General features: G+C 48.7%; 1 protein-coding gene across 13 annotated transcripts in view; it reads right to left on the bottom strand.

The window, feature by feature from the left end:
• The window catches only part of Kank1 (KN motif and ankyrin repeat domains 1), a 205,128-nt gene that overhangs the window by 21,143 nt on the left and 166,925 nt on the right, over positions 1-17,060 (bottom strand). For 10 of the 13 annotated variants that reach the window (XM_015996406.3, XM_076561557.1, XM_076561544.1 and 7 more), the window contains one exon: positions 3,013-5,691. In XM_015996406.3, coding sequence (XP_015851892.2) covers positions 3,013-5,691 — 2,679 coding nt within the window. Of the gene's footprint in view, positions 1-3,012; positions 5,692-7,781; positions 8,465-17,060 lie in introns of those variants that run through there. The other 3 variants (XM_006977639.4, XM_076561564.1, XM_042262107.2) reach the window with 3 other exon arrangements.

Below are 17,060 nucleotides of genomic sequence, written 5' to 3'. Positions count from 1 at the left end.
ATGCAGATGTTGAGAATGCTACCAGTTTCCTGGATCAAGCTGTCTGAATTTCCAGCCTACATACACAAACACCCTATATGGGGTAAATTCGTGACTCCATTCCTTTCTCATCAGATCTTGGTTACGATAATATGTGACGTGAGTTATGGACAGCCTGAAGGTTGCTCTTGTGCGCTCTGACTGTGGCTGCCACTGTGACTAACCACCTGCTCCCGAGAGTGTTTTCTCCTTTTGTTCCCAGCTGTCACAGAGCTCGTGTGAATTAGCTGATTAATTAGGTGTTCACTGCAGGGTCAGATCTACACACCGATGTGTGGAATGTCAGCGTGACTGGACACAGCCCAAAACACACTGTAGCACAGTCAAATAAAACTTCCCAGTCTCCATGCTCAGGAGGCCACACACATTACTCCAGCAACACAGCAGGAAATTCTTGACAAGAATGGGAACTAGTAGCCCCAGTTTGGGGAGGAGGAAGGAAGGCTGGGAAGAACATGTCTTCACAATCCACTCTGCCATCTGAGGTACTGAAGAAGTTTATTTTGACATCAACATCTGACATCATGATTTTTTTTTTAAAGGATGAGGAGACAGACATGTAAGACTTCATGTTAGCCTACATATTAGTCTAATCCTGCTTATTATAAATGACTCCTCTGTATATTTATTAGTTATATATACACACATATATATATAACTATAATATATTAGAATATATATATTAGAATTCTAAAAGGCAAACCCACATAAACATCAGCTGTCATGTGCTTTTTTTTTTTTCCACAATAAACACTGTCCTATAGCACAGATACTAAAAACTAATGCTCATTCAGGTTTGAAAGTGTAAACCCAGGAAGATACAGAAAGGGAATATGTTAGTCTACTTTCATGGCTGTCCTTTCTGGATATAAAGGGGCCCACTGAGACGCCTATGGGTGCCTTAGTAAAAATCTATTCCCACATTTTCACACAAAAATGAACCTGATGAGCACCCTTCTCCCTAGGTACGGCTGGTTCCTGAGCACTACTCCATCAGGGAATGGAAGCCCAGGGCGGGCCCAGGATTAGTAGGGAATTGTGGACTGTCTGCCCGAGACTTAGCAGGGAACTGTGTCCTGTCAGAGACTTAGTAGGGAACTGTGTCCTGTCAGAGACTTAGTAGGGAACTGTGTCCTGTCAGAGACTTAGTAGGGAACTGTGTCCTGTCAGAGACTTAGTAGGGAACTGTGTCCTGTCAGAGACTTAGTAGGGAACTGTGTCCTGTCAGAGACTTAGTAGGGAGCTGTGTCCTGTCAGAGACTTAGTAGGGAACTGTGGACTGTCTGTCAGAGACTTAGTAGGGAGCTGTGGGCTGTCAGAGACTTAGTAGGGAACTGTGTCCTGTCGGAGACTTAGTAGGGAGCTGTGTCCTGTCAGAGACTTAGTAGGGAGCTGTGTCCTGTCAGAGACTTAGTAGGGAACTGTGGACTGTCTGTCAGAGACTTAGTAGGGAGCTGTGTCCTGTCGGAGACTTAGTAGGGAACTGTGGACTGTCTGTCAGAGACTTAGTAGGGAACTGTGTCCTGTCGGAGACTTAGTAGGGAACTGTGGACTGTCTGTCAGAGACTTAGTAGGGAGCTGTGTCCTGTCGGAGACTTAGTAGGGAACTGTGGACTGTCTGTCAGAGACTTAGTAGGGAGCTGTGGACTGTCGGAGACTTAGTAGGGAGCTGTGGACTGTCTGTCAGAGACTTAGTAGGGAACTGTGGGCTGTCAGAGACTTAGGGAACTGTGGACTGTCTGTCAGAGACTTAGTAGGGAGCTGTGTCCTGTCAGAGACTTAGGGAGCTGTGGACTGTCTGTCAGAGACTTAGTAGGGAACTGTGGGCTGTCAGAGACTTAGAGCACCAAGGCAAGTCATTTCATTGAGTCTCTTGGGGACAAGCTATCCCAGGGTGATTGCTCAATGACTAGCTTTAACTTAAAAACAGATGAGCAGGGATCTCAGTGAATGGGGAAGAAAGATGTGTATATGCCTATTAGCACGTGCAAAGGAAAAAGACCCATGGTCAGCTCTTGCTATGGGTCCCTTATCTCGAAAGCGTACCTTCCCCTCCAGACACTTCACTCCCTGTCCCCGTAACTGGGAGCAAAGTCTCCACAGTACTTGCTACTTCCAGGTCTAACACAACTCTCTTGTTTATTGTTTGGGACCTGGTGACCCCAGCAGGGAGGGACCCTGGTTGAACTCCAGAAAGTATCCTCAGAGCCTGCGCCTGTGCTGAGGTGAAGTGGTAATTCAAAGGTTATTTGCCATCTTAATAAGTCGATGAGGTGTCTACCCTCTCATAAAATGTTAACCCAGGACATCTTACTCTAGAATTTTTAATTGGTCATATACTGATAATTATGCATATAAACAATACAGGCATTTTTAAAGCAGTTCTGTATAAAATGAGCAAATATATAACCAGAAGACAGGCATGAGGCATCATATAAAGCCTCAGAGGACACCTCCAGGGTAGCCAGGCCTCACAGACTTGCTTTCCTGTGTTAGCCTGAAACCAGAGGCCAGAGGAGGGAGCTATGAGATACTGAGGCTGGGCAAGGCTGCTTATGTATCTCAGCTCTTGGTTTGTCTTCAACTCATTACCATCCTAAAGCTTTCTCCAAGATTCCAAAATATGGTTCCAACAGTTAAAAAATAAACAGAACAAAACAAAAAACCATTACATCCTAGAGAGACATGCCCCCTGTCTTTCCTTCTATAGTTTGAATGTGTCCCCAACAATTCATGAGGTGGAAAATGTAGCCCTCATGGACTGATGTCACTATCCTGGGAATGGGTATATTATTGTTCCGTCTCGCCGTATGACACATTCTTTGCTATGACAGAGCAAAAGAAGACCTGGCTGAAATTTGGTGCCATGCTTTGGACTTCCTACTCTCCACAGCCTTGAGCTACACAAACATCTATTCTTTTATAAGTTTCCCCATGTCCTCGTGCTCAGGTGCCTGGGGGGGAACCACCTACCTGTGCTTTTACCCAGCCTGGTTTTCTGGAAGTCACTGTTCCTGAGCTCTTCCGTGCCTGCAGACTTCATGACGGAATTGATGGAGGACAGGGTGCTGATGAGCTGTGAATTGAGGGAGCCGATCTGCGAATTAGGCTCCCCAAAAGCCTCTGCCAGTTCACTGTAGTTCTCAGCCAGCAACGTCTGTTGCTCGGCCAGCAGCTTCTGCACGCGCTCAATGTAGTGATCCAAACCGGTCACCACCCCAGACGCAAGCTGAGGCTGAGGAAGATCCTCCACAAGGTCCCCTACAGACTCGCTCCCAACTCCTACACTCCTCCTGCTGCCCATCAGGCCCACCGTCAACTGTGGAGGCCCACAAGCTATGGTCCTCATCTTGAGACCAACTAGATAGTTGTCGTGAATACTGATCTGTCCCACACCTGACTCTTTGGTCTTCACCGCAGATGGCTTGTCAAACCCGGAACTGCCAGACAGCACCGTCCCCACGCCAACAGAGCGAGTCTTAGTGGAGGGGTTGACGTCTTTGACACGGCCTTCTCCTATGGCCACGGTTCGCATCTCCACAGTCTGGGTGCTGGTCTGCTTGTCCAGAGTGCTGAGGAAAGTGTTGGTGCAGGACTCCACGAGGGTGGCCGCCTCCGTGTTAGTGCACTGGTCCGCCTGCTCCAGAGTTGTGCTGGTGTGTTGGTTTGTGGTGTGAGGCACCGCCATGACAGCAGCTTCCTCCTGGCCTACCGCCTCTGTGTTCATGCTTCGGGATGCGCACTCCTTGGGAAGGCAGACAATCACATCAACAGAACAGTCTCCACAACCAATGGAGCGCACGTCTGTGAGGTCCAAGTTTGTCTTGAGGAGTGTCAGGTCGCTCCCAGAAGCCTCTGTGTTGCTGCCCGTTTCACAGACGCTGACTTCCACACCCACACTCTGGTCGCAAGTCTCAACAGACTTCCCGACGCATCGGTCATGCGTCTCCACTCTCTCCTTCACGACCCACCAATTCATAGGCAGCTCGGGCCCCACGACTTGATTCCTGTGATCAGGCTGGCAGGAGATGCCTACACTACTTGTCTGCACGGAGGTCCCAACGCACGAATCCGTTGTGTCCACGTGACTGCCAACCATTTGGTCTCTGGTTGGCACGAGCGCCTCCACCAACTTGCTGCAGACCAGCGGCTGGGCCATTGTGGCCTTGTCAACTTTCTTCCTGGACCCAGCCGCCTGTAGCTCTTGCTTTAGCTTAGTCATCTCCCGATCATGGGTGGTTTCTTTAAGTTGTACTTCCAGGCGGTAAATCTTTTCCTTTAAGGCCTCTATGGTCTGCTGCTGCAGCTCAATCTCTTTGTCAGCTTCAGTGATCACCCCGAGCATGGCTTCCGTCACGCTGATACCAAAATTCCTTGTCTCGGTCACCGTCCCTACAGCCGTATCCCTGCAGGACCTGAAGTCTCTGTGGTAAACCACAACGTCATTCATGTTCTCGTCGCTACCCACAGCCACAGACTTGCACTCCCGAGACGGGCACTGTCCATTCTCCCGGAGCTCCGGCACGGCCTCACAGCTGCTATCCTGAATCTTCTGCTCCAGTGCCTGCATGTCAGCCGTGAGCTGCCGGAACTCCTTGATCCTCTGTGTGCTCTGCTGCACGCTCTCCATCTCTTCCTCCTCATAGTCGATGTACAACTCCCCGCCGCCTCTCCGGGTCCGGGAAAGCAGTTCCAGCTGGGAGGCATTACCCGCGCTGTAGGAACGCTTCCTCACACCACACACTTCGTTCTGGGATGCAGCCCTCTGGTTCTTCAGCTGCGAGGCCAACTGCCTTTTCTCTTCTTGCAAAACAGAGATCTTGACCTGGAGCACGGGGATGGTCCTCACCTGCTCCTCAAGTTCCTTCAGGCGTTTTAAGGCGATGGCCATCTGTTCTCGAATGTGCTGCAGGTGCATGGGGCTCACGTTGGTGACAGGGGTGGAGATCCCTGAACTCAGTGGGCTGTGGCGGATGGAGCTTCCCATGGAGGAAGTGGTAGCCGTTGCTGGGACGTAGCTACCATAATCCCCATTGCCTTGGTATCCGTTCTGAAACTGGTGCATGGCAGAATTGTGGTTCCCAGAACCCATAAAGGATGGGAGGGAGCTCGTGGAGCCCATGCCTCCGAAACTGGCCAGCCTGGGCCTTCTGAACTCACCCGGTGCCATCTGCATGGTGACTCTCTCCTGTTCGAGTCTTCTCCGGGTCTCCATCAACGTCTTGGTGACATGAAGGTTGTGCTTTGGGAGTTGAGGGGAGGGAGGGGGCAGCAGCTGTCGATTTTCTGGGATGGTGAAAGTGGGTGAAGTCTCTAGTGGGGCAGGTGGCCGTGGGATTGGGGTTGATGTCACGTGGCTTCTGGCTAGGAGGAAGCTGGGACACTGCTTGCTGTCATCACTGTTGGAGGATGACAGGGATTCAGTGGAAGTCCACACACCTTGATGACCAGGTGTGGCCCTGACTTCTGGACATGGCGCAGACGGTTTTCGCCTCTTCTGGATGTTCACTTTCTTGATAGTGTTCCCCTTCTGTATGTCATCCACGTATTTGACGAAATCTAAGTCGAGCTGGAAACCATAAGGGGTTTCCACAAAGTATGGGTCTTTCTGCTCCTTGGTATGGTCTCCATTCAGAACTTCATCTGCTTTTTCTAAGAGAGAGAAGACAACATGATAATACATTGCATTACATATTTTGGTAAGAACAGTTATTTGTGAGTGTAGCACACGCTAGTCTGACTAAGAGTTGACAGTCCTAGTTTCTGGACCTCAACTCTCTGAATGAAAATGGAGACACTGACCATCGTATCGGCACAAGTCTATGATCCCAGCTACTGGAGAGACGGAGGCAAAAGGATTCCAAGTTCAAGGCCAATCTGGTCAACTGAGAGAGAGACCTTATTTCAACATAAAACGTGGATGTAGCTCAATAGTAGAGCAATTTATAGTACTAACCCCCCCCCCAAATAAATAAAAGGACAATTCAGGTATTCAGCTCCTGACATTATGAAACAATGGTCTTGAGAGCCAAGCACATACTGGTACAAAGAGCCTGACACCCCGGTCATGTAGATTTCACTTGTCCTCTACAGTTCTTTGAAGGAAAAGAGGGCAGTTTTTAAGAGTCCTATCTTATGCAGTCCACTAAGTCACAAAATGCACTAAGTCAGCAGAGAAAAAGAGAGGGTCACAGCAGATGCATGGATCTAGGGATGTCTGTGTGTGTGTGTGTGTGTGTGTCTGTCTGTCGGTCAGTCTGTCTGTCTGTCTGCAGGTTTGGCAGTCTTTTCTTGCCAGTGGCCAAGAGCCACCTAGTGTCTCTCTCCACATGATTCCATTTTGCCCCGAACCCTTCCTGCTTCCGATCTGGGGACACAGGACAGAGAGTGAATTCTCTGGTGGCCTGGGTGCAAGGCCACGGTCAGAGGACAGACTTTCACCTGCTGCTCACTTTCTCTCCCTACTCAAAACCCTCTGCCGCCAACTGGAGGAAAGTTTTCTCCACTCTGCCGTCTTTTGCTTTCTGACACAACATTTACCACCTCACCAATACCTGGTTTTGTAGTCACAAGCAACCCAAACAGGTCCAAAGAGGGACGGAAGTGAGGGCAAACCCAACTCCAACTTCAGGGTCATGTGGTATTCAGTAAACGCTACTTCTGGCTAAACCAAACATAAAAAAGGAAACACAGGAACTTTTCAAAGCCTAGGCCTGGTTGCTGATCTGAGCTGTGCATTTCGAATTTAAAAGCAAGGTCGTTTTGTTTAAACTGTAGGATTAGGTCATTTGTTTTTCTACAGCCACACAGACACTGGCCTGTGTTTTTAGGTCTAAGGAATGGACCAAAAGCTAGGAGTGAAATGAGAGCCATCTGTCCCCCTGCCCCAGTCCTGGTCATCCCCCTGCCTACACTATTGTCAGACCCAAGGATGGGAAGCAATCTTAGGCTGCCTGCCTGCCTTCCTGGTCTCCAACACTGCTCCACATTACAGCTGATGCCGAAAGCTTGGAATGTTCTCCCCCCCCCCACACACACATTTCTCTCTCTTTTGAAACTCTGGAAAGTTTAAAAAGATTGCCAAATGGGACTAAAAATGGGCACACATTCTTTATATCTCAATTTCAAACAATATTAAGATAAGAATACTTGGCTAACCTATGGCATGAGTTCTAGGGTTCAACCATTCCATATACATACAAGCTTTCCATATACACACATAATCCCCACACCCAAGCTACTGGCTGCCGCCGCCACCGGCCCCGTATTAAAACTGCTTAGAGCAAAAGTTAAGGAATTCTCTTTCAAATAAGTGCCCCAGCATGAGCTGACCCAGAGCGCCAGTGCCTGGAAATCCGAGCTCATGCTAACACAATGTATCTTCCTCTCTCTCTCTCTCTTTCCTAGCTTCCAACTCCACAGGACAGTGCGCTAGCTCAAAATATGCAGCCAGACCTGTTTCCAGAACTATCTGAAGTTCCAAAGGAAGCAGGGAGAAAAGGAAAGCCCAGGGTGTCTGGCGCACGGGGGGGGGGGGGGGGGGTTGGGGTCGGGGTGGGGGGGGGCAAGGGACACATTCACCCGCGCGCGGTATGGTGCTGGGCAGGGGTGGGGATGGTGGGGGCAGCACTCAGGGTCCCGTGAGGAGGGAGCCGGAGCCATCTGCAGGTCACCCTCACCCCTAAGCACTTGGCCTAGTTCCCCTCGGCTCACCCCAGGCGGCCCACCCTTCCCCAGTTCACCTACCCCAGGCGCAGGTCCACAGCAAGACAGCCTCCGGCCGCAGCACCCCAGGCCTGGATTCCGCTCCTCTCCACTTAAGGCAACGCCTGTCAACCCTCGCACACACCTCCCAGGCCCGCAGGGACACCATAGGCCCAGCCTACACCAATGAGGGCTCCCCGCGTCCCGCCAGGCACACTCAGCAGTCCGGCATCCCCCTGCTGTCTTAATGAAAACAGGAAGCCGCCTTCTTCGGAAAACCGGCGCTCGGCGGCGCAGCTTTGCCAGGAGCCCAAATAAAGCCGGCAATGTGAGCCTCTCCACCGAGGGCTCAGGCTGCCCCTGGGGCCAGACACTTCATCAAAGAGTCTGTGTTCTGGAGGCAGGCCTAGCAAACTCAGCCCGGGTCACCTGAGGAAGGGCAGGGCCACAATTGGCCACTGTTCCCGAGCACTGAAGGGCACTTCTTAGCATAGCTCCTGACAGGTGACCGGTGGCCAACAGCTCCCCTCCAACAGTTGAGCCCTGGCTCTGAACCTTAAAGTGAATTAATGAAACAGGCCCCTTTATCCGCTGTAAACAAAGCAGGGCATGCCTGCAAGAATACCACAGAGAGGCTTTACAAAGAAAAAGTCAATCATGTCTGAGGCGGTGGCCGCTGGCATGACTTCTAGGTTTTTCTTAATGATGTTCCCACTGCGGCGTTTTCAGCAGGAAAAGTGAAATTGGTGTCCGGTTTCAGACTCCCTCCCCACCCCGCCCAGCTCACTTTTCCGAAAAACTTAACTGGCCTATATTTAGCTACTTCCCAAGCTCAGCGAATAGAGATAACCAAAGGTCTGGGTCATTCTGAATTACCCCCAAGTGACAGTTTGGACTTCTCCCCCTGGAAGTCAGGGGCAGTGAGAATTCAACCAACAGCAGACTTCTTTCCCAAGCACTGCTGAATCTCAAATATTGAAAGGACCCTGGAGACGGTATCTCCTTCTCAAGCAATAAAAATGAAACTAAAAACCCAGACAGAGCAGATAGAAAAACATCCCCACAAACAAACAAACAAACAAACAAATGTTCTCAAAGTATCATCTGTACTAAGTATTCTACTCTTACATTGAAATATCCAGTCTCACTTCAATATTTTTTATTTAATTAACTTAATATTGGTTTTTTGAGACAGAATCTCATTAGATACCCCTGGTTACCTAAGAACTAGCTATGTAGACCAGGCTACCCTTCAATGAGATCCACCTGCCTCTACCTCCCAAGTGTTTGGAAAAGAGGTGTGGCCACCACACCCAGGACACAATCTCAATATTTTTTATCTCCTGATTTCCAGTGTCCTTACACAAGCATCTGCTGACATGCCTATGACCCATACTTAATTCTCAGTTTTTCTTACAATTCTCAATTTTTCTGTACAAACGTATGTCTTAACCTCCCTCCCTTCTATAAACATCCTCAGAACAACAGATTGAATTTTCAAAAACATAACTTTACACCACATAACAAGATGGTTAGGAGCAAAGCAGACATTTAAAACCCCTTTAATGGTTATTTTCAGGGTGCGGAATTAGGGGTGACATATACTTTGTGCTTTACAAATCTTTATGCCAAAACTACCACAGAAGTCACTATTTCTACAGGAATGTACAATCTAAGTACGCTCAAGTGTGAACGTGGCAAAGGTAGACAGTTAAACCTCTTCCACAGTAGAATTAACTTATTTTTAGGTGAGTAAATCTAAAGCCAGTATTTCCCCCAACCTCCTTTTACTGTTAGTGTGGCCATACGAAGACAGTTCATGAAACAATTCCTAACCCCACCCGAACCGTCCTCAAGAGACCCAGGAATAATCTTTCTTTTCTTCATTCCTTCCTCCAGTGCGGGTATGATGCTAAGATCACTAGCTGATAACTTGAGTTCACACCTGGGGGTAGGGGAACCATGTGTTAGAAGGAATCTGGGTCTCAGGTGGCTCTGTGCATCAAAGCTAGTATTAAAACTCTTGAAGCGCCTACCCCTCTGTACTACTGTGGGAGAGAAATAAACTTTAGAGTGAACCCTGAATTCTAAGAGATACAGCGGTTTCTATCCTATGTCCACTTCTCATCCCTACCCAACCCCCAAACGGTGAGCTATATATATCTTTAAAAGAAGAAAATGCTAAGTAACTAAACTGAGGAGGTATTACAACATTAAAGCTTTTTATTATGAAAATTGGTAAATTCAAGAATAAGAAAGTACAAAACAATCTCCATAGCTGAGTTATAAAGAGACTTTTGAGCCGTCTCAAAAACCTCTTTTAGACTAACAGAAATATGTCTGCTTTCACACAGCCAGAACTCCAATTGGTTTTGTGGAATTCTGCAATCAACAGCTCCCGACCGTTCTGGAACTGGAGGGCTGCCCAGGTGTTTACGAGAATTTTCTGAATGTTTGGGAATGCAGTACTGAAGTCAGACTACTCCTAACCCCCCTCTGCCTTCATTATACAACTTTTATTGAAAACTTACTGGGTGCAGAAAAAAATGATCCTATTGTTGAAAGAGTAGAAGAAACATTTGTGAGAAATAAAATGAGATGTAGGCTTGCTGGGGCAATGAATACACACGACACAGGTTGAAGTTAGCTACAAAGGTACGCTGTGGACAAGCCAGACCACGGTACGTGAGCAAGCGGCTGAAACAGAACTGGCTGCCCAAGGACCGGGTTTGGAAGAACAGGTAAGTGTGGATAAGAACACAAGGCAAGAGGGGCAGGCTGGGTCTGTGAGAGCGGCCTCAAGACAGATGAGACGGGATGGGGGCGGGACAGGCCCTGGTCCCGGGTCCAAGAGCGGGGCACTCTGGCCCCTGTATTATTTAGCCACCAACTAGGGGATGAAGGTTTAAAAAACATCAGCAAAGACATCCTTGACAGCTACGGAGAGACTGGACTGAGCCAGGCAAGAAGAGCTTAAATTCAGAGGACAAGTTACAGTGGTTTGAGGGCTTTCTTTTGTGAAAGACAGTCTTATCATGTATCTCTCTGGCTGACCTGGAATTCGTTACATAAGCCAGGCTGGCTTTGAACTCTCAGAGAGTTGCCTCCTGTTGCCTCCCAAGTGCTGGGTTTAAAGGAGTGTGAGCATTATACGTGACAACAATCATTAGGTCTTAATAGCCACTGGGAAGTTTAGAGCCAAGAAGACAGGTATTTGTATGTGTGACTTATAGTCAATATTGAGGCTAAAGGCTTATTAAAATCTATCATCCATTCATCTTGACGCTTTCTGCTGTAGGAATTAGGGATATAATGTAAATGAAAGAAACAACACTCTTATGTGGCTCACAGTCCAGTGTCGATAGGGCACACAGAAAAAAAAAAAAAAAGATGAGATGCTGAGCAGGAGTGAACGTCACCCCAGCCCTGGCACCAGTGTGCCTGGGTGACTGGGTGGCTTGCTAACAGTGGGCTGCACAGCCTGGGCCAGCACCCTTCCTGAGCTGGTGCCAGCCTGAAAAATCAAAGGTCACAGAGACCTTTCTCCTCCTCTCTCTACCCAGTCTGCCCGGGCTGCAATTAGGGGTAACCGCAAACTAACGTGACAGCCACCCTCCGAGAAAACTCCCCAAGTCCAGGAGAGATTCCCATGAGTTCAGAGGGAAATCAAAACCCACAGTTGGTGATAAGGCTTTTCTTTATGTGTATATTTACCTTCCCAAAAAGGCCCAGCTGTGGCTTCAAGAACAGTGCAAGATTTTCTTGTGGTTCTCCTCCATGCACTAGTGAATTTGAGATACAGAAATGTTAAAATTCATTCCAGCGAGGGCCAGAATGTGTTCTTTATTCGATTTTAACTTTTTAAACAAACTAAACTCACTGTCAAAATAATATTCCATTTGGGAAGACCTAAACATGACTCTCTTCACCAGGAAGCCGCAGCTTAGATAGCAGTTAACTGGTGTGGGAGTCCGGCCTGCCAGCGGCTCTCAGCTCAGCTCTCTTCTCCCTGGTGACCTCTGGTAACGTCACAGGTAGTGAAAAGTGCTACGGCTGGTGAGTGGCTTGGTGAGTGGAGCCCAGAGGTGGTGCCGAATGCCTGGTCTGCCCCCTCTCCCAAGACAGTCTTTCAGGCCCCCCAACAGAGCAAAATAGCTTCATACAGCAACATCTGGGCTGTGGCCTTTTAGCCCTCCATTTCTCAATGAGACTATAACACTATGTGCCAGGGACAGGGTGATCTTTTTTAAAAAAACAGAGTCTTGCTATGTAGTCCTAGAGCACGGATCTTGTTCTGCAGGCCTCAAACTTAGTTCTCCTGCCTCTGCCTTGTGAGTGGTGGTATTATAAGATCTGCACCACCATCCCTCACCATCCATCCCTGTCCATTCACTGTAAAGCACCATGGGTTGGCTTTGTGGTGACATTCTTACACACGGGTGCCGTGTACTTCAGGCACACTCACACCCCCACGCTGTCTTAACGCCTATCTCCTCCTCATGCTCCCTTTTCTAATGAGTTCCTGTTGTACTTTCATGTCTTTTTCTTTTTAAATTTAGATCCTGTGTATGACAGAAAATAGGCAATATTTATCTTTCTGAGAAAATGCCACTTTTGAGTAAGAAACACTCATCCTTTTTCTACCATAATGAGCGATTCTTTATTATGAACAAAAAGCTCTAGACATTTCCAAAATAATGCTCCCTGGACTTTTAACTGGACAAGGCTCTGATATTATTACTCTATTTGTTGGACTACAATGACCTCTTTGTTCCGCTGCCCACTCTAAGCCCAATTACTGAGGACGCCATGAAGAATAATTACACCTGTGTGCCACAACCTCACACATTGTTAACGTGTTTTTAATCATCAGACACTCTCACGGACTGCTGAAACTAAAGAGTTAATTCCCACCACAGCATTGTCCTCTCTCACAGGAAGCACAGGGACCTGGCCTAGGAGCATGGCATCACCACAGAGTCCCACATCGACAAGTGGCCGAGTGCAGTACGCTGCTGTGGGGAGCATCCCGGAGGACCCCGGCCGCTATGGCCCGGAGGCAGGAAAGAAAGTCGTGAGGGTGAACAGGAGGGAGGGGGACCAGGCCATGAGGTGAATTCTGCAGCATTTGAAGGTGTCTGAGCTAGCAAGGCAGCTCCTCTGGGAAGGGACAGTGGTACAGAGAGAAAGCAGGAAGTGGATCAGCTGGACCGTGCCCTTCAGAACAGGTCTAGCAGGAAATGCTCCAAAGACACTGAGCACTAAGCTTTCCTATCCAAGCACCTTCCCTCCCAATACCAAATCTACACAGAAAACCACAAGAGAGATGCCACTAATGTGAGTATTCTGCATTCTGCCCAAAAGGAAAATATGGGGGGAAGGCACTTTCTTGCACTTATCCAACAATTACTTTGTTTTATTTACTTTTTTTTTTTTTGCTTCTTGAGACAGTTTTGTTATATTGCATCCCAGGCTGACCTCAGACTCAAGATCTGCCTGAGCTGCCCACGCGCTGGACAGAGTTAGCTGCTTCCAAACCGGCTCTTTTCCTCCCAGCTAAAACCCATTCATTGATTCAGCCACTCCAAAGGGTGCTAGGCTCCCTTTGAAGAGAGCGCATTTCTTTCTCCTGGGAGTGGAGACTGCCTGTCTTAATCTTGCCAATACCCCTCTGCAGCTATTTCTAAACGGCTGTCCAAACACTTGTGCAAATAAAACAAGAAAGTGAAAGGGTATTTCAAAAGCTTTAAGGGCCGGACCCACTGACACTGTATGTAGCAAAACAGCAACTTCACGGCCGGCTTTGTTGATGGGGCTGCCAGAGCGCTAGGTCCTTCTTTCTTCAGCTCTTTAGATCTTACCTCCACGTTTGTCAGCTCTGTCACAGCTGCACACGATCCCTGCACACAATCCCTACACGAGCCTTCCTTTCTACTCCAGTTCCACATTCCCAGGTTCCCTCCTGGGAATGCTCCCACACTCCACAGGGGGAGCCCCATCTTAGGAGGATGACAGATTTAGTTGATCACTTAGTAAGTCTTTAGGAAGAACCCAACATGTGGCAAGCCGCTCAGTGCTGACCAGAACAGCCATGGAGGGAACCTGCCCAGAGAACATACAAACTACAGGAGACAGCTGTGTGCTTATACAGATAGCAACTGCCTTAGCAAATGCTGTGGAGGTGAAACCGGGGCCCTCACACGGGAGGGAGGGTGGGGGAAGGGGTAGGCACTTGAGAGGTCTGCTCGGCAGCCTACTGGGGGCATGGGGGAGGGAAGAGGCACACGCTAGCAGAGGAGGGAAAGACCAGTTTTGGATCCTGAAGTGCATCTTGAAGCTATTGGGGGTTTTAAACAAGGGAGTAAAATGGTCCATTTACATTTTAATAAGATTTCTCTGGCTAGTCGAAGGGTTATATATTAAAATTCCCTTCTCCGTCTTCTGGTAGGCTTCCAAGGACTGTTTGTGCAAATTTTCTCTTCAGTCTCACAAGTGAGCATTTGTCTACTTAACAAGATAGACCATCAGCGCGGCATGACATTAAACTATCCAAACCTGCACTCCATATTTGGGCAGTCGGGCCTCGTGTCTGGGTGTCCATCTTTCCACCTCTCCACCCTGTATTTAGGAGGAAACTGTGAAGTCCTAACAATGTCAGCCCCTGTAGGCTGAGCTGGAGCCCAGACACCAGGACCAAGGCTGTGTCAGGCTCTATCTGCTGCCCCATTCTGCTACTAAAAAGGAAAATATTTTTCTGACAGCCAATGACTCACAGCGGAGAGAAATGGTGGGGGAGGGGTTTCCTCTTCTGGAGGTCATTGAGCAACAATAAATCTAATCTGTGAAGGACAGAGGTGGCGTGAGTAATGCCAGGAAGCAGGCAGAAGACGTTTAGGGAATCCGCGTTCTGACTGAGCACCGAGGAGAGGAATACGGACTTACTCTACACCCTGCGATTCTGGGAGCGGAGCAGCAAGATTCAAAGTGTCAACCACAAGGCTGACCTGGCAGCCAGCAGGAGCTTCTGTACCTTTAACTCTCCCTTGACTTTAATTTCTCCACCCATCCGTGACTAGTTGCTGAGGGAAAACTCAACAACTCAGAGAGGATCTAGGGAGACTTAAGCAATGCTCCCCTCCCCCAGATTCAAAACATTTACCCACCAGAAGCCTCAAAGCTGGGTTTGGGGTTGGCTTGCCTCATGTCCTGAATGCTCCTGTCGGCCCAGGTCTTCCTGTGGCTGACACTGCCTGAGGAAGGCATCTTGAACCCGTGTTAGCCCCACTGCCTGTCAGTCACTGCTCTCAACTTCCACCCCAGCGTTAGCTGCTTCAAACCAGTGCCGGTGGTCTCCTTGGCTCAGGGACTCTTCCGGGATCCCACTGGCCACTTGGATAATTTGGGCATCAAAATAATATCATTAATGATAATAACCAACTGATAAGTATCTGTGAGTAGTCCATAATGGTAGAGAAGAGTGCCAGCTAATGACCACGGTGAGGATTATGGGAACAGAAAATTACCATACAGCAACCATCCCCGCGGTGGCTGATGGAGACAGGAATGGCTGGGGAGGCTGGTGGATGGAATACTTCCTACCAAAGATGAGAAGACTGCTGTGGTCTCAGAAAACCTCACGACAAAACTGATGGTTCCAGTGAGGAAGCCAACGGTGAATTACGCTGGCATCCTGCCCCTGTAAGATGCACTGAGATAGAGGAGTCACTTTTGCCAAGTGAGATACAGACTGGAGTCTAGAAACATCCGTGGGTCCCACCTGAAGGACAACTCTACAGTGCCAAAGGACTTTCGTCTGGGAATCCTCCAAGTCACAAAGAAAGGAAACATAACTGACAGAGACTGGATTACTTAACGAGATGAATTTCAATTCCTTCCTCCTTTCCTCCTGTCATCCCTCTGACTCTTCCTTCCCTTCCTTTCCACTTATTTGCTTATTTATAATTTTTTTTTAAATTTATTCTGTATATAGTGTTCTGCCTGCATGTATACCTGCAGGCCAGAAGAGGGCACCAGATCTCATCACAGATGGTTGTGAGCCACCATGTGGCTGCTGGGAATTGAACTCAGGACCTCTGGAAGAGCAGCCAGGGCTCTGAACCTCTGAGCCATCTCTCCAGGCCCCCTTTCCACTTTAAAGGTGCACGAAGGCAGCCAGTCAGCCATCATGGAGCCAGGCCAGGCCCCCGACGATGTCTGTTTTGCAGACTTAGCAGTCAGTCTGCTCTCTGGTGCTGCTTATTTGAGGATGCTCCCTTACTTTGAGGTAGTTTTGAAAACATACGGCATCTGACTCAATGCTGGAGGTTGATGTGTCCCATTACAAAAACATCACCCAGAGTTCCTGTCTGTGTGTTGCGTCTTCCACGGCTGAGTCTCAATCCAGCACTTCCCTTCTATCTGCTCACCTCAGCGTACCAACGTAGTCGTCCCTATCTGTGGCTTCTCCCTCCATCGAGCACACACTTACCCAGACTCTACCATCTGTCAACACCAGCTGTGCTGTCCTTCAGAGCCTAAGCCACAGGGCTCCTCTTCCTCAAAGCCCCAACCACCCACACCTTAGCTGCTCTGTTCAGGGCAGAGCTGGGCACCTTGTCCTCACCATGTTCCTGAGGCCTTTGCCGTATGCAATGTCCCGTGTCACGGTTAGCAGGCCCTTGGCTCACCTCCACTCTCAACTGTAAATGTTTAGGAAGGTGGGAACTGAGCAGAATATGTATTTTGTAATCCTTCAGTGCCTAGCTAGCCTGGTGCTTAGCCTACCACCTGCTTAGTATATGTTGGCACCAAAGCCTCCCGTCTGGGCATCTACTGATGAATAAGTGTGGTGGGGGAGGAGATGGCATATTAAAAGCAGGTAAGCTGGGGCAGACTGCCCATGCTACTTGCTAGCTAGTGGCAAGTTAGATCACCCTCCAACTGTATAATCAGGAAAATAGGCACCCGGATCAGTGCTGGGAGGGTGGGCAGGGAGGCTGGGGGTCTGTGCTACTATTACCAGGCCACTAACGGCCTACTAACCCAGAAATTATACAAGACTCTGCCTCGAATTCTGTCAGGGCCCCATGAAGTTGGGGGCTTAAGGTTATGTGTGATACCTGTTCAAAATCAAGGGGAGGAATCTGCTAACCTTTATCTTGAGTCCTGTGTTTGGTGAGCCCCGAGGCGGGGTAGGCATGAACACATGTACATGCTGGGGCGAGGGCTGGGTGCTGGGGGATTCATTAAGGCAACTCCACATAGTTAAAAGGGAGGTTTATTTTGGGGTAACTTACAACAAGTAAAGGGATAGGTTA

Source organism: Peromyscus maniculatus, chromosome 1 (assembly GCF_049852395.1).
Source record: "Peromyscus maniculatus bairdii isolate BWxNUB_F1_BW_parent chromosome 1, HU_Pman_BW_mat_3.1, whole genome shotgun sequence".
Taxonomy (NCBI): domain Eukaryota; kingdom Metazoa; phylum Chordata; class Mammalia; order Rodentia; family Cricetidae; genus Peromyscus; species Peromyscus maniculatus.
The sequence above is the reverse complement of the archived record's forward strand: the minus strand, read 5'-3'. Positions and strand labels throughout refer to the sequence as shown.